At 29.6% G+C, this 27,746-nt stretch overlaps 2 protein-coding genes across 3 annotated transcripts; one reads left to right on the top strand and one right to left on the bottom strand.

The window, feature by feature from the left end:
• Positions 1-569: 569 nt before the first annotated feature.
• Positions 570-5,514, bottom strand: LOC126665897 (lactoylglutathione lyase). Of its 2 annotated transcripts, none has more exons than XM_050358832.2 (9): positions 5,354-5,514; positions 5,148-5,270; positions 5,009-5,070; positions 4,569-4,629; positions 4,306-4,385; positions 4,130-4,200; positions 3,144-3,233; positions 2,707-2,829; positions 570-1,028 (listed from the first exon to the last, which is right to left on the bottom strand). In XM_050358832.2, exons 1-8 carry the CDS (start codon positions 5,468-5,470, stop codon positions 2,729-2,731), a joined length of 705 nt encoding a protein of 234 aa, XP_050214789.1. In that variant the 5' UTR covers positions 5,471-5,514; the 3' UTR covers positions 570-1,028; positions 2,707-2,728. The 2 variants fall into 2 exon arrangements, with proteins under 2 accessions (XP_050214789.1, XP_050214790.1); XM_050358833.2 differs by having other exon boundaries at positions 5,363-5,513.
• A 14,098-nt stretch (positions 5,515-19,612) lies between these two features.
• Positions 19,613-23,382, top strand: LOC126665397 (probable CoA ligase CCL7). The gene is made up of 6 exons (XM_050358185.2): positions 19,613-20,690; positions 21,738-21,927; positions 22,184-22,329; positions 22,458-22,525; positions 22,627-22,729; positions 23,089-23,382. Exons 1-6 carry the CDS (start codon positions 19,695-19,697, stop codon positions 23,212-23,214), a joined length of 1,629 nt encoding a protein of 542 aa, XP_050214142.1. The 5' UTR covers positions 19,613-19,694; the 3' UTR covers positions 23,215-23,382.
• Positions 23,383-27,746: the final 4,364 nt, after the last annotated feature.

Consider the following 27,746-nt stretch of genomic DNA (forward strand, 5'->3'; position numbering starts at 1 on the left):
TCATTGACCAAACCAACAAAATTTTAATTTTAATCGACGAATCAACTTTATAAAAAATCTAAAAGTTTCAAACTAAATCAAACCAAACTAATCAAATCAATTCATTTTTTTCAATTTGATGATTTACACCAAAAGAAAACTCAAATTTCTTTACTTCCCAAATCAACCAGACAAAAATCCAAACTTATTTAATAATCTTAAATCAAACGAAACTGAATTTATCAATGTGATTTAGATTGATTTTTGCAGTCCTAAATCACTCTATCTTCCATTTTTAATAAGGTGTCAAAATAAATCATGACATGTAGACACGATTCACCAAATCCGAAAAAATTACAGGCAAAGATTGAAATTTAATGTGTCCATGGAGTGTTGTTACGAATTGACAAGCAAACTCATTTAACACGTTCATGACACGGCTTAAAATGTGTTGTAGTGTGTCGTATCAACCCGACCCAAGACTTATCAATAAATATATCGTATAAGTGTTACCCATGTTAGAATTATTTAAATAAATAGGTTAAACATGTTTTGTTAGTATGGCATATATTCAATCCATTTATAATAAATAAGTTAAATGGATCGTACTATTATGACCCATAATCAATCCCCCAGATTAAACATAATCAATCCACCGGATTAAACATGTTGATACACATAATTTGTTTAATTTTTGTGTTGTGTTCGTAGGCACGATCGCTAATTAACCCGTGTTCGTATTGATCCTAAGTGCATCATCAAAGTGGATCGACACGACACGACACGGACACGACTCACCAACCATTTTAAAAGAAAAGACAGTTCAAACATCTTTTAAGTTCTGGCATTGATGGATATCAGCAGTCCAATAATGGGGCCTTTCGAGGTTTTAAGAGTAGCACAAACTGTTAAATAGAGATCCAATCTCTCATTCATACGGATTGAATCTGCATAAACCAGGATATAGGTGTGAACTGCATTTTATAACTTTGCTATGGGAGGACTTTTACCAGGAAACATATCTTCAGCTCTAGAAAAGCTCCACTTTCCTGCGATAAGAAACAACGAATTTTAAGATATAAGAATTTCTTTTACTGGAGGATGACTGAAGATCCATACGTGTTCAAAAACTAGAACCGAACAGTTTAGTTCTTGAACTTCATCAGTTATCGTTAAAGGAATGAAGATGCCAGAACATACTATTCCTACCTGGAAAATCAAGCTACCTTATCGTTGCTTAGCGCCAAAAATCAATGATAATCAATAGGTCGCACTACTTAATATAATCACTATCTGGATTGGTAGCTGATGAATACCGGAGCCCTAAGCCCGAACCCTGACCTATGAGTCTGAACCCTATCAAGTATAGCAAAGCAAACGACTCTTCGAGGATTGAACAGAAGACTGAATCCTAGGGATCCGCCTCTCTCAAGGACCGAACCCCCCAAGATTTTCCATGAGCATTCTCCAAATCATCAACGTAATTCAGATAAGACTTATCCAAACATGAATTCCTTGTCTCAAGACGACTCTTACGTCCATTTAAAAGGTTACTACATCTTCTAGAAGATGATACGAGATAATCCTATTCCACTATAAATCCTCTACAAAATAGGAATCATAATTCTATACGGACTCTACTAGGTACACTGAGCTATTTAGCATTCTAACCCTCGTTTTGCAGGTTATCGTCCAGAAATAGACTTTACAGATAATAAAAATAAAAATAAAAAATCAAACTGCTTTGTGAACTTCTTTAAAGTTTTCATAACCAAAATGTATCGAATGCAACTTTTTCCTTTATAGCAGCTAAATAGCAATGTGAACCAGACGGTCATAAGATTTACCATCAATATGAACAGTAAAATCATGCATAAGTACACATCCGTGGCGCTTTTTTAAAAGACTAGTTTTGCGTTACATGCTATGCACGTGGCTCGTAACGTAACTCGTCAATAAACATATTAGTAAATTTATTCGGTTATTAAATTTTTTTCCATGCTAAATTTATTCTTCTTTTAGTTTAATAACCATAATTAAATAATTGACTTAATTTTACTAATAATATCTTTAAAAATAATAAGATATAAATTTAAATAATAATATATTGACCCAATACAGTATTTTAATTTTGTAGTTAAATCAAACTAAAAGATAGGTATTTCTAATAATTTGGAGACAATTTAATTATTTATTATATACTAAAACTGAATTGGAGATAATTTAGCTACCTATTCTAATTAGGACTTTAATTACAATAGTGATTAATTAAATAACTAATTAGTTAATGACTATAAAACCTTTATTTAGTAATAAACTGAAAAGGATTATTCGGTAAATTTGTCTGTCCCCCCCCATCCGTGCTTTTATATATAGTATAGATAGATATAGATGTAGCACAACACTATTTGCTGTTCTTTCCCAAAAAATGTATAAAGCAGACTAAAAGAGGAACTAGAAGAACCTAAGAAGAAAGTTTCTCTCTGGGAAGAATATACAATGGTATGGTAATGCAGCTTTGACAATCTTCTTTTGAATCAGTAAGAGTTATACATAGTTATTTATTACGCTTTAAAACTCTGGTCTCAAAGTAACTAACTCTAATAATGAAGTAAAAAATCTGTCTCTATAAAAAGCCAACATGGTTCGCATGCACATTCCATGAAATATCGGAATAAATGAAATCAACACAACATTGAAATTAAGAAAAAAGAAGATGGCAGCTACCTTATTTCAGTATAACATTATGTCAAGCAGCACCCCCAGCTGCTTTCGCGATATTCTCGAGGTCAAAGATTTCAATTGAATAACCATCAGGATCCTTAATGAAAGCTATCCCTTTCATTTTCCCTGAAATTTGACACACAAGCTTTGAGGCAAATAAATAGCACATATATCCATTTGATGGTAAAACAAAATCAGATAAAAATACCTTGTTATACGTTTAAAATAAGAAAATTTCTCCATTTTACTCTAGTACCAAAATAGCAGGAAATTCATTTCAGAAAAAAGGGGAAAACATTAGTGGACAGACAACTTGATAGACAACACTAGTTTAACAAACATAGACCTTTTACATAGAAAAGTAAGTTACAAAGAAAGTACTGCTTGTGGGTAAATCTGACATAATGATCATAAAATTAGAAAGGCCAGAAAATACACACCATCTTCAGGTTTCTTTAAGAACTCCACTCCTAGGCGTTCAAATCTCTCACATGCCTTGTACACGTTATCTACCGTAATACCAATATGCCCTGAAAAACAACATACGGAATGTTTAAAAATCAGCCACTATAGATTTGTGTATAGAGATATATGTATTTATAAACAGAAATGCATAGCAAGAGACTGAATATATCTTAGGTGTCAACTAATATCACTAGAAGAGAGTTAAAATCTCCAGCAACTGCACATATTTCATGAATGGCATAATAACTTTGCATGCTGTCAGGATAAAAGTAGCTCAGTTCCAAAATGCTGTTGGTAACAATATGGGTTTTACAAGCATCCAGCAAGAAATCAGCATCCATTATGGCACTGCAGTCGTATTAAAAATAAATCAAAAAATATGGAATTTAATCAAATCCAGCTATGTAGGATAACCCCCATACACCCTATTCTCAGCCACATATATATATATATACTAAGTTGCACGGAAACTTATCAATTTTAAATTTTGGCGTTTCATTATCATTTGTGAAAATTCTTTTGACACTATATTTATAACCTATTCTTATAAGAAGTGTCATTTTGTTGTTTTCCATTTCATATTTCCACATAGTGTATGTATATGTATATCATAAGTATCAATTCACAGCTATATAAACAGCTCAAAATTGAGCAATTTATGCAGCTAAATAATAAAATTCAGTACACTTATAAAAAGATCTAGACATTAACTGCAAGGCAGCCACATTGAAAGCAACTCTCATAATTCTATAAGCAAAAAAGACCAAATCTAATAGCACATCTAAATCATTCATTCCAAGTTCCAACTGTCCGAAATGCTTAAATATAGCCTGATAGGGAGAAAAAGAATGCATAGAGCTGACACGCATCAAAAAGTAAAGATGTAATCTAATGCAGTATGCATATGAAAATTATCTCCAACCAATCTTTAAATTTATAACGAATCTTTAAATTTACATACCAAATCCACGAGGTTCTGAATTTCCACTGTGATATCCTTTAAAATCAGGATCACTTTCAGTACCCCAATTACTGTCATAAACAATTGACTGTTATTAGACAAAAACACAACAATGGTGCAAGAAGAAACTACCATAAAAGCACAAACAAAGTCGTCATGTAAATATGTGTTCTTACTGAGTAAGTTCAACTGTAGCCTTACGTCCAAAGTTCCAAACTGTTCTTTCAACTGGATCAGCTGGAGCTGATGATGTATCCTGCATCAAACATATATCTATATCATAACACTGAACATTTTAGATTAGACATTAAACCAACATCTTGAAAGATAGAAAGGAAGGGAAATGGGAACTTCGTGGTCAAATTCAATTACAAACAAAAAACTTATTAAGGTAATAATAACTTCAAAAATCAAAACATGATTCAATGTTTATTATTACCTCGTAGCCCATAAAGTACAAGCTAAACTTCATCTCTGGAAAGTCCAACCTCTTAAGCAGCCTAAAATTTCAAAAAGAGAGAAAATAAACATTAGCCCCGGAGAAGAAAAGCACTACATTCAGAACATCGTGTGGCAGGAGAAACAGATAGTGTCAAAGGTCAGTCTGTGTTGTACTGAAATTTATCCAAGTCCTAGTTTTGGCATTTCGTTTCTAGTTACAGAAACCATTCTAAAACTCTAAAACATTATATTTATAACTAATTCTTCTTAAAAAAAACATGTTCTACTTCAGTTTTTGCGTTTCCGGGCAACACGGAGACTTAAAATCAATAGCATCCGGCAATAGATAGGAAATAGTCCAATTTCAATACAATGTGTGTTCATGAGCAGATAGACACTAATATAGACATTAAAATCAGAAAAAATGAAAAAACTTACGACATGCCCAGAACACGAGAATAAAAATCAAGACTAGCTTTCGGATCCTTAATCCGATACATCTGCAAATTAAACAAACAAACACCATCAAACCCATTTTAAATAACAAGAACAAAATATAAAATGAGGGCTTACTTACAGTTTGTTGCATGAGGTAGCCTTTAGTAGCATCATCGACAGTAGTATGGAGGCCTGGATTGTTAGCAGCTGATTCTTTAGAATTTGACGACGCCATTGAAAACACTCGTAATTGATTTAGGTTCTGCACAGAGAAAAAACAAACGAAGTCATAAATTAATTATTTGAAATAGAAATTATGAGAGTGAAGGGGAGATTTGAGGGTACAGATTGAGCCTTTGATTTGGGATAACGGAAAATTGATTGGATTGCGGAAGAAGATGATGGAGATTGAAAATGTGGGCAGCGAGATAAGAGTGTAGTGAAGAAAGTAATAGCGGCCATTGAAGTGGATATTTATAAGTAATCAAAACGTTACGTATTTCTTTTCATTATTTCTTTTCTGCACAAGGTAAAAAAACCCTCAACTTTTTTTAAAAAGTACAGATACAAATCAGCCCTTTTATTTTTTTTTAGGCACAATTAATCCTTTGTATTTTTAAAATTGAACAATTAAACTCTTGTTGTTTTAAAATTGAACAAAAAAACCCTTTTAGTTTACTTTTAGGACACTTACCCCTCAAATTTGCGATATACTATATTTTAAATATCAAAACTATTTTGAACTTTTTTTCTATATGATTTATGAGAGACGTGTTAGCTATTAACGAGTTTTTCTAATAGTGTTGGACGAAAAGGGTTGTTTGTTCTATTTAAAAATAAATAGAGTTTAATTATATCCAAAAAAAGTAAAAAGGTTGATATGTATTTTTGTGAAACTATGAGGTTTTTTTTGTACCTTTTGCCTTTCTTTTCTAATTAAATTTAGGCAGAGAGTACAAAACAACCCTTGAGGTTTCCTCAAAATTACAGATCAGCTCTTAAACGTTTCTTGGACATAAAAAAATCTCGTTGTTTCAAAATCAAACAAAAAAACCCTCTTTGTTTTATAATCGAATAAAAAAATCTTTTTGCTAAATATGGTAGTTGACAAAGCTAAATATGGTAGGAAAAATGTCTAAAAAAGTAACCTTAAGGACTTAAATGCATTTTTATCTTTTTGTTAATTTTTTTTAAAATAAAAATAAAAATAATCTTCTCCGGTGGCCAGTAACGAGCGGCCGGCACCGCTACCGACCGCTAGAGGACAAAAAAATGGAGAGGGATGAAACCCTCTTCATCTGAGACGATCCAGACTGATCTTAGTGAACAACCAGTCTTTCGGGCCAGTGACGGTTTTAAGACAGGTGGTAGTTTCCGGGCGAGCGGTTTGGGGCCGATGGTGGTTTCGGCAATTTTTGAAATAGGTTTTGATTAAATTAAATTTAGTTTAACTATTTTTATTTGATTTAATTGGAGTTTTTTTAATTTAATTACGCCTAATTTGATTTTATTAATTGAATTTTGATTAATTTAATTAAATTTCAGTAATTGGGTTTGATTGGTTTAATTATTTTCTGATTAGTTTAATTGTGTTTTATTAATTAAATTATATTTGGTTTAATTATATTAAATTAGATTTAATTGGGTTTTTATTTGTTTAATTGGATTTTAATTGCTGGTCGGCCGAAGTCAAAGGGGTGACGGTGGCGATGGTTGGGGTGCGAGAGGATTTACTTTTGTTTAGGAATAAATACAAAGTCTCGAAATAAATTGAGATTTAATAAAATTAAATAAAATTTCTAAATTTATTTTAGTAAATCAACTTGATTTAAATTTAGGTACAGTTATATTTAATTAAATTAATTAGGACTTTAAATTAATTTTAATTAGTTAATTAAAAAATATAAATTATTTTTAAATATATATATATATATATATTATAATAATAATAATAATAATAATAATAATAAAATTAATTGATTTGATTTTAGTTTGGTTTGGTTTATCATATGGTTTGATTGGATGAAGAAGAAGGTGCAATAATATTTAAAAAATCTTTAAATTTAAAATTTGTAAATATTCCAAACTTTAAGGATAATTATGAACTTTTTCCTTTGCCACGTCAGCATTTTAACGGCATTATGTAAAGATGATGGACATAAGGGTTTTTTTTGTTCGATTTTGAAACGAGTGTTTTTTTATGCCAAAAACAAATATTAAGGGTTGATCTGTACTTTTAAGAAAACCTCGAGGATTTTTTATATCTTTGGCGTTAAATTTATAAATTTTGTCATTTGTACACCAAAAGATATTTACACTTTTAGAGTATTTAATGATGAAAAAATGAATAAAGAATCAACTCACCCCCTCATCTTGATACGAAATATCAAAATAGTCAAAAATCGTGAAAAGATGTAAAGAAAAACAATAGTTGCGAAAAATACACACCTCTGACATAAAAAGAGAGTGGGATAGTTAATTAGACCTAATTAATCCTAATTAACTTTAACTAAAATTCTAATTAACCTTATTTCTTATTTATAAATCTAAGGACCTTTTTACACCTTTTACATTCATCTCCTAAATCAAATTTTTGCAACTTTAGTTTTTCATCTTTTACATTTCATTTCTCTCCACCGTCGCCACTACAACCTCCCGAAAAATCAAACTTCTGTCCGACCTATGATAACCCTCGATTACTGTCAAATCATGAGGCAAATACATATAATCAAATATTTGATTCGTTCGAAATTAAAAGCCTAGAACTTAAAACAACTTATGAATCTGATATTCAAATCAATTGTTTAATCCAATGGCCCGGCCCCGGGATAACTCAACCGCGTTAGCCGCTGCCAACCTCTTAATCCCAAGTTGTGGGTTCCGGGATAGCTCAACCGAGTTCAACCCACTAGATACGGGTCCCGGGATAATTCCACCGAATTCAGCCTCGTATCTCTCATTCATATTCCAACTTCCATATTCATATCATGCATACATATAAAATCATTTCACATAGTCTAAACACATTAGACTGACTCAATTACTGGTGATCACACAGCCTATCGACACCTAATAGGTAGCAAGTTTCTTCGGATCGCATACTAGCTTCATATATATAAGATTCAATCATAACATATTACATATCAACAAGTCATATATAATGTGATGCGTTTAAATAATATATATAAGATATAATATCAAATAACTTTTATAGATAATACACGAAAGTAAAGGGCAACTCACTCGGACTGCTATCCAATCTATGACGTGGTCAATATAGTCGTATGCTCGGGCTAGTCCACGTCTGTTGATCTCGCCACTTGCTGACACGTTTGATACATATTAATTAACGTTTTGTAGTTAGATGTGAATTTCATGTTTATATGCGTAATACTTTTAAATTCTAGGTTTTAGTTTCACTTTTAAGGTTATTCATGAACTCGATACTCTTTTATCGTATCCACGACATATCGTACTCCATTTCTCGTATTCAAAGATTATATACTTTTCTTAACGTTTTCTACTATCGTTAATCCTTAAAACGTCGAGCTTATCTCGAAACATTAAATTATCGGGGTCCTTAATTCATCTATAGGGTCTAATATTCGTAAATATTGGAATCTAGGTCGAAATAGGGCAAAATGCCCATATAGGTCCTTCGGGCCCACTGTGCGGGCGCACACGAGCACTGTGCGTCCGCATAGCAGGGCCTTGCCGTGCACAGTCCCAGAAACTTATTTTTCGGGTGCCTCGCCGATTTCTGACACCCCACACACAAACACGACCTCCTTCCTTACCAAACCTGTATCATAGCTTTTCCAAAAACCTCAAAACCGAGTTAGATACGTTAAATTCGATATAAACACCACACAAACTCTAAAACAGCCCATATAATTCGAATTTTTAATATTAATTCTCAAAGTTTTACCTTGAAATGAAGCTTAGAATCAATAGAGGATGAAATTTCAGAGAGATTGGCGCAAAAATCGTCCGAAACGGACTCCGAACGGAGAAACCGTGGCTTGTGAACGAGATGGACGATGAAACGATGATGAAGCCTCTGGACTCTTATCTTCCTTTCCTGATTCATATCTCTTCTCTTTATATATTATGGTCAAAGTTCCACTTAGGTCCTTGCTTTCTTTGTTTATTACCATCCTTTAAACTTTTCTTTTACTCGATCTAATCAATCGATTAATCGATCAATACTTTAATCAATTCGTATACGTATTATTATATCCAATAAATAATACGATCCAAGAATTTATATTTTCCCGTCAAATGTTCATAATCTTCAATTCTTGAGACTTAATTAGTTAAATTACCAATTTAGTACCTAAACTTTATTTTGTGACTTTTTCTTAACATTTTTCCTTTTAATCCCAATTCCAACTTTTAAACTAGGATATAATATTAAATTCCCCGCGATAATTTTTCTGAAACCGACCTACTAAGATTTTATTTACCTTAATTTCTGGGGAATCTTTCCGATGCCGTCACTACAGCAACTCAAATCTTGACACATGGTCCAATTAGATAATTTATACTTATGGGATATTACACTGCAGTAGTCCTATGTTACTTAATAACCAAACACCTAGGTCAGACAGACACTTTTCACAAACTAACAATGGTGTCCCGAACCAACTATACACAAATCATATACTAGCAGTGGTAACTGGACCAACTACTCTGATACCAACTTTGTCACGACCCGAATTCTCGAGCCGAGAACGGCGCTAGGGAATGAGAATGGTAGTTCCGAAAAATGTAGCAAGCCTAAAATTCAATAAAAAAATTGAAAATATCAATCATATACTGACCTTACAAACTGAAGCATTTAACAAACATATATTTATACACCACAACTTGCTCGGGCCTATCAATTTTGTACCCCGTACGTACTAGCCCGACATATACTACTAGTGTTCAAGGTCACTTCACGAGAATCTACCTCGGAGGAACAAAATATCATAATCGTTGCCAAACATACATATATACACTGGCAACAACTATAAACATCATAAAAACATGTTGTTGTGCTAGGCCACGACACTAGTCAGACATACTACTAATGCAGCAACTACGGAAGTCAGGACTATATACTGCAAAAATGACTTCCGATCAAAAGATGGACTTCTAGCCAAGTCCAGAGTCTAGGCACCTGAAAAACATTTAAATCAACAGGGTTAAATTTAAGCTAAGTGAGATATATGTTACTTAACATATTATCAAAATAAGCATCGTATTTTAAAACATTTTACAATTTTATAATTTTCTTATTAAAATTTCAATATCGACCTACTCGGGTCCTCTTTAATTTAATTATTATTCTAATTTCCTTATTTTTCTCATTTTAACAATTTAAAATGAGATGCACCGCTTACTTTTGAAACACCTAATTTTCAGGGTATTACACTTTTCTTCGTTCTTTCTTTCTTCGAAACCTCCTTTCACTAAAATGGCAAAAACAAATTTGATGCTATGGATGATGGGCTCATGTTTTTAAGGAATGTAGCTGGTCTCAAAGCTTATGGTTGGGGTCTCGTTTAGGCATTCGGGTTGACTTAAACCCTACTCCAAACATGATGAAGAAGTTGAACAAGACAGATTTGGCTTCCTTTGCATTTTTATTATGGCAGATATGGTTCTCCATAAATCTGCTGGTCCACGAAGGAAAAATGAAGCAATAGATATTGCATTGTGCTGAGTGAAGTAGATTTTGGGAATGATGAGTTTGCAAGTACCACAGCGATCGGGTCTGGTTGGTAAACTCCATTCCTAAATTTTTTGAAACTCAACGCTAATATGGCTATGGATTCAGACGGGTCAAAAGTAGGTTTGGGTTTCATTGTTCGGAATAGTGATGGACAGATTATGGTATCTGGTGGCAAGCCAATTAATTATGTTCACAGTGTTGCTATTGGCGAAGGTTTAGCTATTTATTTTGGTCTTAAAGCTGCTACTGAATGCGGCTTCTCGGCTGTGGAGGTGGGGCGCGATTTTCAATCGGTTATTTAGCTGTTTTGGGGAGGAAGTTCGGACCTATCGCAGATGGGTATGGTTATTGACGATATTTGCAGTTTGATTAAACATCATAAATTTTGTTTTTACTTGTTGTGAGAATAACAAAACCGCTCATTCAATTGCTAAACGGGCATTAACGATTGCAGATATTTTAGTGATTATAGAGGATGTTTCATTTTATATTTGGTCTTTTATTACCGAAAATATCGCCTCGGCTTTTGCTAATTAATACAATGTCCATTTTGATGATAGAAAAAGATATTATTAATTTACCTATCATCGGTATATGAAAAACAAAGTTATTGTGACCACATGTCTCTAGAATTTTAAAGTGCATTGAGTTGGATAGATGAAGACTGGTGTGCAACTGGACTAAAGCCATTTATTAGAAAACATTAAAACAAAAATGTGGTACGTAATCAAAAGCCAATTTAGACTTATGTGCAAATGGACTAAAGTCATCTATACTATATATAAAAGAGAAATTTAGGAAAAATACTCCAAAATTAAACATATTTATAAAATATACCTCAGCGCTAAAAAGTTAAACAAAATACTCTCTATTTTTTAATATTTCTGTTTCTACTCTGACATACTTTATTATTTATTGATTTACTCTATACACTTCTCTAGAATACTCTGTAATTTTTTAATTCTTATTTTTTTACTTCTCTTTCTCATTAATCAATCTTTCATCTTCATCTACATCTTCTACTCTTTTTTTAATTTGCTGTTGCCGGAGAAGATCTCCAAATCACCACGGCTGGCAGAAGATCGTTAACACTAATGGAAGAAGTAGAGACCTGGCGGAATCCGCCGCCGTTTCCCAGATTGATTGAGTCAACGGTACGGGCAAGGCGAACATTTTTAAATAACTGAATCTCGATTATCTTATGCTTTCTAAAGATTTGAATGTTCTTGATAATGATAATAATGGTAAACCTTCTTTACATGATGCTATTATGGCTTTGCAATTGATTGGGTTCTATTAATTTTAGCTTGAAAACGATTAATGATTTTAACAATTTTAGGTCATATAGCTGAACTACAAAAGTGTGTTTAAGGAAGAGAAGTTAGGACTTAGAAAGTACGTCAAACTCTGAATTAGAAAGCTTTGGGTGGTGCCTCAATCCCATAGTTATCATGATCTTTCGCAATTACATGAAATTAAACTTTATTATGCTCCCCTGCTTATATCTATTTATCATGGAATTTGTTAAAACAACTTTTTTGTGGCCTAAATAATGGTAATTGAATTGTTTGTAATTTTAATTGGCTGGAACTAAACATGAGGCCAGACTCATCTAAATTGCTTCAAATGATTCTAATGTTATTTTTCACTTTAATCGATTGAGAACCAAACAGTTTCTTTATTTGCTCATTTGTTCAACTATAATTGTATTATTACAGGAATTACTAATAAAAGGATGCTGCCAATTAGGCATGGATTTCAGTCAGCTTCAACAACCTGCATATGTTTACTTTGAAAATTGATTGTAGCATTTAAGATTACGGATTTGGATTGGTTATTTGTATCACCAAAATTATTGCACGGGGTGTGTTTTGTTCCTTACATAGATTTGAAGTAGTAAGTGTAAAGCACAAACTTAGGTTATGCATCTACACGGTAATTCTAGACTTTAAAAGTCTATAAGCTATATACACTTTGTTTGTACAAGAACACTTGGTTGATAATACTATGATGATAATATTATAATAAGCCTCTGATAATATTATGATAAGCGCATGATAATATTATGATAAGGCTATGAAAATATTTTATAATAATATCATGATAAAATTATGATAATACTTCATGATAATATAATGATAATATCATGATAAAATTATTAATATTTCATGATAATATTATGATAATATTTCATGATAATATATTATGATAATATTTCATGATAATACTATGAATTAAAAAAATATTATGATAATGTGATGATAATATTATGATAAAGTACGGAAAATAAATTCGCAATATTAGAGATAAAATTATGATAAGATTATGATAAGAATATGATAAGTTTATGATAATGTAATGACGATATAGTGATAATATTTTATGATAATATAATAATAATATTATGATAAAATTATAATAAGATCATGATAATGTAATGGTAAAGTTATGGTAAATTACATAAAATAAATTTGCAATATTATGATAAAGTTATGATAATATTATGATAAAATTATGATAATATCATGATAAAATTATGATAATATTTCATGATAATATAATGATAATATTATGATAATATAATGATAATATTATGATAATATAATGATAATATTATGATAATATAATGATAATATTATGATAATATTATGATAAGGTATGATAAAGTACGTAAAATATTTTATGATATTATTATGAAAATTTTATGTAATTTAGCATAAATTATGTAAAATAATTTATGCAAAAATAACAAAAATATTATATTTGGTTAAGATAATACTATGATAATATTAAAATATTATAATATTATAATGAAATTATTATTTAATTCTGCATAAATAATATAAAATAATTTTATATATGTTATGATAAGATTACAATAATATTATAATAAATTATGTAAAATAATTGACAATGTCAATAGGAAAAAAATATTAATTATCCTCTCAACTTTCAAATTACTGGTATTTAGGTCATATTTTTTTTATTATTATGTTGTTGGCTTATTTAATTTTAGTATTAATTTTTATTTTTTAAAATTTATAGGTTGCAGGAAAAATATAAATTTTTACGTATCTTGTTTTTTTACGGTATCTAACAAAAAAATAAAAAGGAAAATCCAAGTAACTATTTATTTAATTTTGTTGACAACAAAAATAAATAAATGAGCAACTTTAATTTAATCATTGTGGTAGTCTTTTTGGATGCAGGTGTGTGGGTCTAAAGGTGCAGAAAGCACGTGAAGTGGTAGAGAGCAGAAGCACGTGGGAAGGAAGAGAGTGAGGAAAGGAAGAGAGGTATGAGTTATACATACATATGGAGTAAAATTATAATTTTTTATACACGGAAGAGTAGGAACATCAAGGTAAGGAAAACGTGAGGTATTTTTATTAAAGTTTACGTGTTGAGGTAGAATTTACTAATATTTTTTTATTTTAGGTAAATTCATAAATTTCTCTATATAAAAACACGGATAGAGGAAACATATAAATTTACTGAATAATCCTTTTCAGTTTACTACTAAATAAAGATTTTATAGTCATTAACTAATTTGTTATTTAATTAATCACTATTGTAATTAAAGTCCTAATTAGAATAGGTAGTTAAATTATCTCCAATTTAGTTTTTAGTATGCAATAAATAACTAAATTGTCTCCAAATTAGTAGGAATACCTATCTTTTACTTTGATTGAACTATAAAATTAAAATAATGTATTTGGTCAATATAATATTATTTTAATTTCTATCTTATTATTTTTAAAGATATTATTGATTAAATTAAGTTAATTATTTAATTATGGTTATTATAAAACCAAAAGAAGAATAAATTCAGTATGGAAAAAATTTTAATAACCGAATATATTATATTTACTTTTACAAAAACTCTTAACTAATTTAATATTAATTATATATAAAAAAGAGAAAATAACAAGAAAACCACAATAATGACTCACTATTTCACATAATACAATATTAATTAGTTTGTTTATTTTATTACAATTTTTCTTTCATAAAATACCAACTCCTATTATTTCTTTTCAACAAGCACCACCTTTTTCTCAAGTCAACAAATATACACCACATCAAATATGTAAAAACCAAGAAGACCCTCACTATTTGAACAGGTGCACATGCAATGAATGACCCACGGGTCATTCTTAGTAAACTTATGGTGCACCATTTGGTTCACCTGCTTAACAAATTTTAGGTGTCCTTTTGGTGCACCTGATACATTTTTTCTTTGTTTTTTTATTTAAATTATATATTTATATATTCATTTAAATTATACAGAAAATTTATTTATTATATTTAAATTTTAACAATATTAATTTTAATTTTAATTTTAAAAATACAAATATTTTTTTTTGTATATATCTCCGATACATATTTGATACGTCTCTCATATACTATATAATGATATTTTTCATATATATATATATATATATATATATATATATATATTTGATAAATATTCGATTGTTCGAACTTATTTCTTATTTTTTATACATTTTATTACATATATTTTTTATACTTATTTGATACATTTTTGAGATGTGTCAAAATATTTATATATATATATATATATATATATATATATTATATATATTTTTTATACATATTTGACACATCTCCGATATATTATAAGTACATTTTTAAAATTTATTTAATAGATACATCTCTGATACATTTAATTGAAATTCGAATGTATTTTTAATATATTTTTAATTCATCTCTGATACATAATTTATACATGATAGATACATATTTGATACATTAATTGAATTAACTGACTAATTTGATTGGTTCGTTTTTATATTAAGAAAAGCTTATAAACATATATGTAATGATACTAATTAAAATGAACTAATTAGTTCATTTTAATTAGTTATAATTATTATTTTGTATATATTTGATTGGTTCGATTTCATGGTTTGACCGGAAGCCCAAGGTGGAAGAAAGGAAAAAAATGAGTAGAAATGCAAAATATTCGATAAATATTTGATACATCTCGGATACATATGTGATACATTTACGATACATAATTTATACGTATTTAAAAAACTATTGTCAAATTACGTTGAAAATTGAAAAATTATCAAATATATAATTTAATACATCTTCGATACATATATGATACATGTTTGATACATTGCTGGTACATTTTTTTATTTGTCAAGTTCTATACTTTCAAAGACTGCCATCGTTGGAGTATTATTTGTAGATTGAATACATATCTGATATATTAAAATAGATTATCGTCAAATTTTATAAAACAGATACATCTCCTATACATATAAGATATATATATGATATATTCAAATAGATAATCGTCAAATTTTATAAAACGGATACATCTCTTATACATATAAGATACATCTCGGATATATATTTGATACATATTTGACCATTCAAATTCTCTTTCTTGTTTTTCTATAGACTTCTTTTTTGTAGTTTTATTACATATATTTTTTTATATATATTTGATTCATCTCTAATACATATTTAATAATCTATGATATATTATTTATATATGATAAATATAATTTTTTTACTATATAATATATGCATGACACATATAATTATTTATATATGAGAAACACGTCATCAATTAACGAGTGTTTTTACTATATACTATATAATATATTATTTATATATGATACATATAATTATTTTTTATGTTATTTATATTTATAATATTAATTTATATATGTATAAATAATGTATTTGTAATTTATAAAATTAATTTTTTTAAAATTATATTAACCAGAAAATAATAATTTTTAAGACGGCAATGGTAGAAATACTCTTGTAAAAATAGATAATTATATTATATATAGAATCAAAATAAAATGAAATGTTAAGTTGAATAATAAAATAATAACTACCACAACCATTTCTCTAGCAACAATTCATAAACAAATTTTTTTGATCCGCACAACACACAAGTCATTGCATTTGATGCAACACGCGGGTCATTGCAACATGCAGGTCACTGCACACTAACATCACTATGACATAAGCTTAGGTGGTGTTTGTGAAATTTATTTCTAGAAGATGGTGCTGATGAAATAGAAGTTGGATTTCTTGTAAAGTCTGAAAATGAAAGTCTATATTGTGTTATTTTTGTGATTTTCTCTATAAAAAATTGATATAATTATAATAAATTTACTAATATGTTCATTGACGAGTTACGTTACGAGCCACGTGCATAGCACGTGATGCAAAACTAGTTTATTAAAAAACACAAAAACACAAATTTGCTACGTAAACCAAAACACAATATACATATGATACTGATAAATTAAATACTCATTTTTTCTGTACATTTATTTTTATGATGGGCGATAACACTATTATCTGATAAATTCAGAGATTTTTACCTCGAGGAGAAATTCACTATGATTACTGAATGCGACATTGGATTTCTATTTTTTTAACGTTTTAAAATCTCAATTAGTAAATTTCTATATGCATATTTTATTTAGATCCTAATTGTGATAATTGAATATTATATCTTGAAAGAAAAAAAATTATAAATGACATAAATTACTGATATACTAAAGACAAATGTGATATTTTTTTATAAATTAATTTATTTTAAAAAAATCAAAATTCTTAATATCCATATTCATCCTAAATTACCTATTAATTTGGAATGGGTGAGTAATTTAGCTAAATATATATTTCTAATAATAGATGATCTTTTATCTGTTCTTTTTTAAAATACTTTTTTTAGCAAAACACATATGTTAAAAGAACAAATAAATATTCAATTTAAAATATAAAATGTTTTATAAATAGAGTATTAAACTTGTGACGGTACTTAACTATGCGAAAATTTCAAAATGAAAACTGAATCTTTTCTTATTATAAAATGGGTATTAAATTTAGCGAAACGTTACAAAATAAATATTCCGATGACTTTGCTAACGTAGCTTCTTTTTTGAATAAAAGGTCAATACGCCCCCTAAGCTTGTGACACGGGGTCATCTAACTCAATTTATACTTTTTTGAGCAACTAACCCCAAAACTTTTCATTTTTGGGTCAAATAACCCATAATTGTATTTTTAAAACGCATAAAATACAAATTGGAGGTGAGGGATGCAAAAAAATAATTAGATACTTCTCTAATTGTCGCGATAAAATTATCTTAAATCCATTTTTTGAAATAAAAAAATATATTTATGGGGTTATTTGAGCCAAAAATGAAGAGTTTTGGAGTTAATTGCTCAAAAAAGTATAAATTGGATTAGATGACCCCGTGTCACACGTTCAGGGGGCGCGTTAACCCTTTGTTCCTTCTTTTTTCGCCCAATCAGGAAGAATATCGATGTTGTCTCAATAAAATGTTGGATAACAGCAAAGTAGAGTCTTAGAATTCATGGATCAGGCTCTGAAACCACCAGATCGCTAATGTAGGAGTTGAAAATTCAACTTATGTTGCGGATGAACGTGCAGTAGCACGCTGTTTGCGTGAACTCAAAAAATTGGATTATTTGTCAATAAGATGATGAAGAGTGAAGCTCATGTGAGATGGGTAGTTTAAGACAATTAACAAGATTAAAAGAGGAAAGGTGCAAAAATGATTCTAATAACCCGCGTATTTTATAAGCACCTCATGTATTTTAAATGTTAAAAATAACTATAATGTTTTCAAAACGCATTACAAAATATAAAAATTAGACGGTTTTAAACAAAAATGTAATAGTGTGGAGCTTTTTTATGTCTTTTTGACTCATTTTTAAAACGTCAGGGTCATTTTTAAGATCTAAAATACATGATGTGCTTACAAGAGACGCGGACTATATATTAAGGTTATTTTAATAATTTTTTCCTATTAAAAAATATAACTTGTCTAAATAAAATAAATTAATTTATTAAAAAATATCACATTTGTCCTTATTTTATATAGTTATAATTTTTATCTTTCTATTTTTTTATCTTTTGTATTTTTAATTTTTGTTTTAATATATCCATTATAATTAAAAACTGTATATATGATAATATTTTTAAAGTAAAACTTAAGTGTATAACTTTTTTAAAATGATAATGTCTAGTCACTTAGGATAGAGGGCAAAGGTGCAAGTTTTTTATTAATTAATTTATATCAATTTATTGAAATTAAATTTTCACTAACTCTATATTTTTTGAATATGAATTTTCACTAACTCTATGTCCCTTCTTAAGTGGGACGGAGGGAGTAATATTTATGATGTGTATTTATTAAAATTACTCGATATATTTATAATTGACCTATTTATTATGTAATATACACATAATATATTTATATGTGTATATATATTGATAATTAAAAGATGGGAGAGCACTTATTAAAAAAATCGATCTCACGATTTAGCATATTGTTGCCTTGCACCTGCATAATTTTCTAAAAGTTGTGACAGTCTGTAGAAAAATTCTATTACAATACCAAACCCATTAATAAAGCATTTTGTTATGCTGTAAAATTTCAATTACCGTGTGATTCAATTATCAAATCCGAACAACAACAGTTAAAATAGTAACGTGACACTGTTAATTTCCAAAAACCAAATTGAAACAGATAATTGAATAGTTTTTCTATTTACAGTAATTTTTGTTACGTCACAGAAAAATAGTAATATTGTTCTTAAAATATAAATATAGATTATTTTGTTCATATAGACATTAAAATTAATTAACTATTTGCTTTTCATTGGCAGATAAGTCTCACAGTAAAACAGTCTGTTCAAAAGTCAAACTTTTCCATATTAATTAATTAGCAATAAGTAATTTTTTTCCACTATTGAAATTGAATTCTATTATAACAAAACACCCAAAAATACGGAACGTGTAATAATTTATCTTATCTGTTAAAAAAAAAAACCTCGTAGTGTGTGTCTATATATTCTAGTTTTGTCTGTTTAAATTCAAACTCAAAAACCCATCAAAATTTACAATTTTTTTTTTCTTCAAAATTCTTGACGAACATGGAGAAATCTGGGTACGGAAGAGATGGAATTTACAGATCATTAAGACCAGTTCTTGTTCTACCCAAAGATCCAAATACGTCAATGGTGTCGTTTCTTTTCAGAAACTCAAATTCTTACCCACATAAACCAGCTCTAATCGACGCAGATTTATCAAAGAATTTCTCATATTCCCAGCTTAAATCCGTTGTCATCAAGGTTTCTCATGGTTTAATCAATCTGGGTATCAAGAAAAACGATGTGGTGATGATCTTCGCTCCCAATTCTCATCAGTATATTATTTGTTTCTTAGCCATTGTTTCAATCGGTGCCATTGCCACCACTACGAACCCTCTCTACACAACTGCAGAAATCTCGAAGCAGATTAAAGATTCTAGCCCTAAGTTGATTATTACAGTCCCTGAATTATGGGGTAAAGTGAAAGATTTTAACCTACCCGGTGTTTTCCTTGGTTTTTCTAAAGAAACCAACTCGAAAAACATAAGTTTTGATCAGCTGGTGGAGCTTGGAGGATCAAGAACCGAATTTCCTGACTGTAAAGTGAAGCAATCCGACGTGGCGGCTTTGCTATATTCGTCAGGAACAACCGGGGTCAGCAAGGGTGTGATCATCACACATGGGAATTTCATTGCTTCTAGTTTGATGATCACAATGGATCAAGCAGTGTCAGGTGAAATGCATCATGTTTTCCTGTGTTTTTTGCCTATGTTTCATGTGTTTGGACTGGCTGTGATTTGCTATGCACAGTTGCAGAGAGGGAATTGTGTGGTGTCAATGGGGAAATTTGAGTTTGAGACTGTTTTGAAAAATGTGGAAAAGTATAGAGTGAGTCATATGTGGGTTGTTCCTCCTGTGATGCTTGCTTTGGCTAAGCAGAGTTTGGTTAAAAAGTATGATCTTTCTTCTTTGAAACAAGTTGGCTCTGGTGCTGCTCCTTTGGGGAAGGAGGTCATGGAGGAATGTGCTAAGAATATCCCTAATGCTATTATCAATCAGGTATCTTTTAACTCAAATTTAGTATTAAGTTGTTGGTGATTTGGTTGTATATATAATCTTAGAGGTGTAATCGAGTCGCGTCGAAATACGGTCGAATTAGATCTTGACTCGACTCTAAAATTCAAAACCTGAAACTCGACTCCATTGAATTTCATATTTGGAGCTCGAGCTTCGGTAGAATAATTGAGAATCGAGTTCGACTCGGCTCCATATTTAAATTTTAGCATTAAAATATAAATAGGTGTTATAACTAAATCAACCAAAGATTTAGGGAGAATTTAATTTTTATCCGGACCTTTCAATTTTACTAGTTATAGCCTATTTTGATTTGTTTGTTTCAATTATAGACAAATCCATCCAAACTTTTGGAATTGAAACGAACTAAATCAAGATTGGCTGAATACAACCAAATGTTTTGAATATAATTGAGATTCTCACTAAACGTTTGATTTATTTGGACATTAAGCCTTAAAAATATATATAATTATGAATGATATAGAAGTAAATAAATTAAAGTTTTGTTAGGTTTGTGAGTCCATTCTTTTGATAATCTATATCTCTGTTTTTTTTGTCAAAATCTATCTATATGTCTGTGGATGGACTTCTTATATTCAATGTAACAGTAAACTTGTTCTCAATTCTAAATTTCATGAGTTAATTTTCACCCTATCTGTAGATTGTTAAACTGCTCTCTTCAGTGACTCTGATGAAATATTTCTAAGTGACATTGCATAAAAACTTTTCGACTTCTACATTTCATCCTTTCGTTTTTTGAAAACGTTTGTGAAACTCCGAAATTTTATACTATTAACCTATTCTTATGAATAAATGGGGTTTGGCCATTACTCATTTAAGTATTTGCCGTTAAATTTTTTTGTTTCCGTACAACATAGTGTCTAAGGTATATAATATTAATATCAAAACAATGGAAGTATTATCATAATAATATTGTCAACATTCAGCAAACTCATACCAAATTTGAAAGAATTTGGAGGTGTCTGTATATATTTTCTGAATTCTGATTCAAGATACCCTCTGTGGTTTCAGGGCTATGGTATGACTGAGACTGCCGGAATTGTTGCGGTGGAGAATCCATTGTTAGGAGCTACACATTCAGGTTCAGCTGGAATGCTAGTTTCTGGAGTTGAAGCGCAGATAGTTAGTGTAGATACTCTGAAGCCTCTGCCTCCAAAACAATTAGGCGAAATTTGGGTTCGGGGACCCAATATGATGCGAGGTATGATACTTAATTTTCTGCAATTCGAGCCTTTATGTCACTAGCTACGTTATCAATTTGTTTTCAAACAATGCTCAAGAATGTAGTACTAGGATGTCGATGTTCATAAAGATGATCTGTTTTCTCTGTTTAGCAGATGACTTATTAGTATGTAAATGATCCGTTAGCTCAACGTAATTGCAGTTTAATTGGCCAATCATCTGCAATTATAGCGTTCCGGGCATCAAAATTTGATATGATCATGTTTTGTTGGCAGGATATTTCAATAATCCACAGGCTACAAAGCAGACCATAGATAAAAAGGGTTGGGTGCATACAGGGGATCTCGGATACTTTGACGAGGAAGGACAGATATTTGTTGTTGACCGTATCAAAGAGCTCATCAAATACAAAGGATTTCAGGTAAGTTTCGTAAATGGAAACTAATATTTTATCAAAAGAATTGTTCGATACCAGTCAAATATATTAATCATTATTGGTTTTGAGTGTAATGGCTGCTTGATTATGTTTTCATTTGATTCTATCGTTAGATTGCACCAGCTGAGCTTGAAGGCCTGCTAGTTTCTCACCCGGAAGTTTTGGATGCTGTCGTAATTCCGTAAGTTAGAAGTTCTAAACATATATGCTACACATCACTTAACTACAAATCTTATTCTCATTTTACACGCGATTGATTATCGAATCACTTTAATCTTGTAGCTTTCCTGATGCTGAAGCTGGTGAGGTCCCTGTTGCATATGTAGTGCGCTCGCCCAATAGTTCACTCACCGAAGAAGATGTTCAGAAATTTATTGCTGATCAGGTAATTAACATTTGTGGCATAAGATCGTAAATAATCATTAGTTGATTGCAGAAAATCTAGTGCTCGATCTTGTTCTGAAGGATAGTAAATGAGATTAGACTATGCAGCATGAAAACAAAAAACACTGATGGAACAGAAACGACCAAATGTTATTTTTTACAAGAATATGTTACATACTTCCGAAAATGAAAATGAAATACCAAAACATAGGATTTGACAAGTTTCCGTGCATTTAGGTAGTAGATCATCATTATTTAAAATGCCTGCCAATACATGTAATGTGCATAGACGGAAAGCTCCTCTCTGTTTTTCATATATTCTTGCATAGCATCTGTAACTGATTTCCGTTTCTGTTGCAGGTCGCACATTTCAAAAGATTACGGAAGGTAACTTTCATCGATACTGTCCCGAAATCAGCTGCAGGAAAAATCCTTAGAAGGGAGCTGATCGATAGAGTAAAATCCAAGATAAAATCCAAGATGTAAACATATGATTGTCTCGGCATAATAATAGTTTATCAAATACAGTATGTCATGTTTTTTTTTTCTTAATTTATATTTTCAGATTTATCAAGTGTAACATATATACACTGTATAATAAATTTATAAGGACTCAAAATTCAATTTGAAGTGGAAAATTTGTTTAGTCTAGTATCTTTGTTCTTCAAAAGAATTTAAAAATTTATAATTCAAAAGTTATTTTTTGAATAAGTTAATTGCTGAATTTTCTAAAATTATATAATAATTTAGTGTCTCTATTTGATTTAATTTCATTATCATGTAAAAATTGAGCCTCAATATTTTTTAATTAATTCTTATTGTGCAAAATTAGTTTTCATATTGAAATATACATAAAATTATAATTACATTAGAACTCTATTACTAAAGTATTTGGGTGATTGTTGTAATTCAACAATTAGGAAGTATAATTCAATTTGAATTAATATTTCAAATGCTATAAGGAGAATTCGTTAACTATAAACATCCAACCTTATTCATCTTTTAGAATTAAAAAAACATAACCGAACATATAGACATTAATGCAAATAAAAGACAAAAAAAAAAGGTGTATAATATGAGAAATATAAGTTAATTCTAACGTTACTTTTTATAGAGAGTTGCACATTTTATGGGTTTTTCGAGCATACTATAGATGTTCTATATTTGGTGATTTTTCATGATTTTTTTTTTATGATCAGTGGATTTCTTTCGCCCGTAGATGTACGTTTTAATGTCGAATCACGTAAATCTCTTAAATTATTTATTTATTTATTTTGCTATATAGTTATTTGTAATTCAAATTCATAATTAAATACCTATCAAATGGTTTCAATTCCGCTGCACATAACAATCCGGCCACGAACTGGTCACAACAATTGATATCAATGTTAACATACATATTTTATTGGAATACTCCCTCTATCCCGTTTAAAAAGGAACAAATGAGTTTTGCACCAAAATTAATAAAACAACATTTTATTTTATCATGTCTACCCCTATCAATTAGTATAAACTCACCTAATAGTAGAATAAATGTATTTAAAATTGCATTTAATGCGTATTGAAATAACTAAAGAGATAAAAATAAAAATTCAATATAAATTGACATATAAAACACGATATGTCCTTCTTAGATGTGGCATATAAAAATTAAATATGTCTCTTCTTAAACGGGACAGAATGAGTATTAATTATGCAAAATTGGATTGCGTATATAGAAAGCCAATTAAGGCACTTCGGAATATAATTTTGTATTGTTAGTATTTTTATGTATATGTTAAATCGACCAGAACTATTAAAGGGATAATTACAAAATTATCCTAAAAATCACTTAATTTACAAAAATACGCACTTAATAAAAAAAATTATTTAAAAGTTAATTTTTTTACATAATTTACGTATTTCTTTAACCTTAAAAGTACATTTTTGATATATGTTTGATATATATTTGATACATTATCAATACATTTCCGATACATATTTGATATACTAACAATACATCTCTGATATAGTACGTAATATGTGAAAATATATTTCGTGTTTTTATAATTTTTTTAGATATTGAATGTAATTTTTTTAGAAAGTACATATTTTTATAATTTTTTTCGTTTTTTAGATTGTTTTAGTTTTCCCATTAATAGATTTAAAAGAATTGAAGTGTCCATTATTTTCGATTGGACATTAATAAATAAAAGATAAGCTAATCAAATCAAACATCAGTCCACCAATGAAATCAAATTGATATAATTATAGTACAACTTATCCCAAACAGTATAAACCCATATTTGATTTCTTGTCTGTTTCTGAACTGAAAAGGACTTCTAAATTAAGAAGTTTTTTTATATAGTTAATATTATCCACATTTACAAAACTTATAAATAAATCTATTTAAAAATCTTTGACTTTCCCACTTTACATCTTTGAGCTTTGCATGCATATCTGCAAACAAATGCAGATTGTTTCAGTTCCATAAAACAGTAGTTACTAATAATAATAGAACTCTTTATGTACTTCTAAAATCATCCACCACGGTTCCTGATTTTAGGCCCTCCAATTACAAACGTTTTTAAATATTATTTTCGATCCCAAAATTTTATCATTTTTAATTTCAAAATCACAAACTCCTCTTATTTAAAAAAAATAACTAAAATACTCCTAAACATATGTAATTAAAAAAAAAATCTAATTCAATCAAACCCAATAAAATCAAATATAAAACCACATATAGTCAAACTTAAAACTATCTAACCAAACACGCAGCCAAACCCACCGAAAACCATATTCACTATCTCCAGTATTCACCGTCATCCACCCATCGCTAATTTTTTTTCCAAGGACTGCTCATTCTCTTTCAAGGAGCAAATCTGCTCCTCGTCGTCGGAAAAAAATTGACGGGGTGGTGACGGATACCAGAGGTGGTTTAATTGGCGGGTGTGTGTCAGTGGATGGGTGGTGACGATTTTAGATTTGATTAGATGGTTTTAGGTTTGATTTTGTTGGGTTGGACCGAATTATAATTTTTTTTAATTATACGTGTTTAGGGGTATTTTATTCTTCTTCTTTTTTTGATAAAAGGAGTTTTGTGATTATCAAATCAAAAATTAGTAAGTTTTGTGATCGAAAATAAAGTTTAGGGACGTTAGTGATTAGAGGGTTTAAAGTCAGGAATCTTAGGTGATTTTAAACCCTTTCTATATATGTTTCCAATTAAAAAGATAAATATTTGAGACTTAAAACTTTCTATGCAGTGTTTCTATCTTCCCATTAAAATATTAAAATATACTATTTTTAGGTTTTATCTTTTTTTTATAATGACCATGAAATATCCTAAATGGGTTCTAAACTATAAAACGACGCCTTTAAGTCTTCCACGTTCAGACTAATACCTACTCGAGCCGGATAGGTTATTTGCGGGAGACAAAACTCTAGCCCTATGTTTTAAACAGCTGCATACACGAGTACGGTTCGAACCCGCGACTTTATTTAAATAAGACGAGCGCCTTACCAACTCACATGTTTTTAGTTTAATAACAGTTAGTTTAATTTACACAACCATTAGTGTCGGTAGGTATTGCTTAACAATAACAATCTCATATAGGCATATAGCAAAATGAGCTGTAAATCACACACAATGAATGAGTTGATAGGTTCTTTCCTAATATTTTAGTTCAATGTAAAAGGAAGATTTGACTTATCTAATGCCTAAGAGTGAGAAAAAAATTAGTTAATTTTTAAATGTAGGTAAAAAATAGTAAATTAAATCTAAAATTAGGGTTGATACTATTTTTTTTCATACAACTTTCGCCAATCCATTTCATTTCTGAAGACTATAATTCGGAATATTTTAGTAAAGAATTACTTATTTAGTGTCCTAATAATTCTGAAGTCCTATGCATTTCCTTATGTTTCTTTGGGATGAATTAATTTATTTATATTCAATTAGAGAGGGTTAGTCCTTTCAATTATATGCATGATACACAATCAAGTTTCAGTAATTATTAAGGTAAGGTTCAAGATCAACAAATATCTTTGAATCTTTGAGTTTATTATAGCCTACATAAAATATACTCCATATATGCTAGTAATGTTCTGTCGACATTGATCTCTAACAAATTTACTTTTCATTTTTATTGACACATTCAAATAAATATTTCTCATATTAGCACAAAATTATGCTTATATATACATGTTAAAATATTTAATAAGAATGTCATATTTGACTACTTTTAGTTCATGTAATAAAGAAAAAGAATTAAATAATTTTTTATGGAACAGAAAGAAAAGAAGGGTTTAATTGAGCCAAAAAAATTATTTTGTTTTATAAATGTATCTAAAACTTGTAAAGTTTACAAATCTATCCCAATTTGATAATTTTGGCCGAGGTCTGAAATGTCTTGAAATCTAGGGTCAAGAAGCGGGGTCAAGATTCAGGCACGGACTCCAAATCGTAACTTTGGGGTTGAGACTAGGGTTTGAGGTCGTGGTCCAAGGTCAGAGAGATGGAGTTTGGAGTTGGAGATCCAAAATTGATGGTTAAAGTGCATGATGAGAATCGAAGGTCAAGAATTCGAGATATGAGATCCAAAGTTATAAGAGGTTGAAGTTTAAGATTAGGGGTTAAGGTCTGCATTTAGTTCAAACCGAACTATAATTTTTTAAATTTTTTGTCAAAATTAAACCAAATTGTAGATATCTTAAATCTGAATTTTTTCTTCTTCCAATCTAAAGTTATAGTTCGAATCCATAGTAAAATCTATGAAATACTCCCTCCGTCCCGTTTAAGAAGGGACATATCTCAATTTTTTTTGTCCCACATAAGAAGGCCAAATCATGATTTTTGTGCCATTTTACAAGGAATTTTCTTTTATACCCTCATTTTCTCTTTCTTTAATTAAAGCTAATACTCTACACACAAACTATAAGACAATAATTAATAGGGGTAAAATAAGAAAAGCCAAGAGTATTTATTATTTTCTTAATCTATGTATAAAAGGGATATGTCCCTTCTTAAGTGGGAC

The sequence above is a fragment of the Mercurialis annua genome, linkage group LG1-X (genome assembly GCF_937616625.2).
Source record: "Mercurialis annua linkage group LG1-X, ddMerAnnu1.2, whole genome shotgun sequence".
Taxonomy (NCBI): domain Eukaryota; kingdom Viridiplantae; phylum Streptophyta; class Magnoliopsida; order Malpighiales; family Euphorbiaceae; genus Mercurialis; species Mercurialis annua.

What these genes read in the sequence shown, in the direction of transcription:
- LOC126665897 (XM_050358832.2), bottom strand. Translation starts at nt 5,470, where the DNA reads ATGGCCGCTATTACTTTCTTCACTACACTCTTATCTCGCTGCCCACAT. An exon ending in GCTACCTCATGCAACAAACT is followed by an intron (nt 5,071 to 5,147) that starts GTAAGTAAGCCC and finishes TTTAATTTGCAG; the next exon opens with ATGTATCGGATTAAGGATCC. An exon ending in TGTACTTTATGGGCTACGAG is followed by an intron (nt 4,386 to 4,568) that starts GTAATAATAAAC and finishes TGTTTGATGCAG; the next exon opens with GATACATCATCAGCTCCAGC.
- LOC126665397 (XM_050358185.2), top strand. Translation starts at nt 19,695, where the DNA reads ATGGAGAAATCTGGGTACGGAAGAGATGGAATTTACAGATCATTAAGA. An exon ending in CTAATGCTATTATCAATCAG is followed by an intron (nt 20,691 to 21,737) that starts GTATCTTTTAAC and finishes CTGTGGTTTCAG; the next exon opens with GGCTATGGTATGACTGAGAC. An exon ending in AGAAATTTATTGCTGATCAG is followed by an intron (nt 22,730 to 23,088) that starts GTAATTAACATT and finishes TTTCTGTTGCAG; the next exon opens with GTCGCACATTTCAAAAGATT.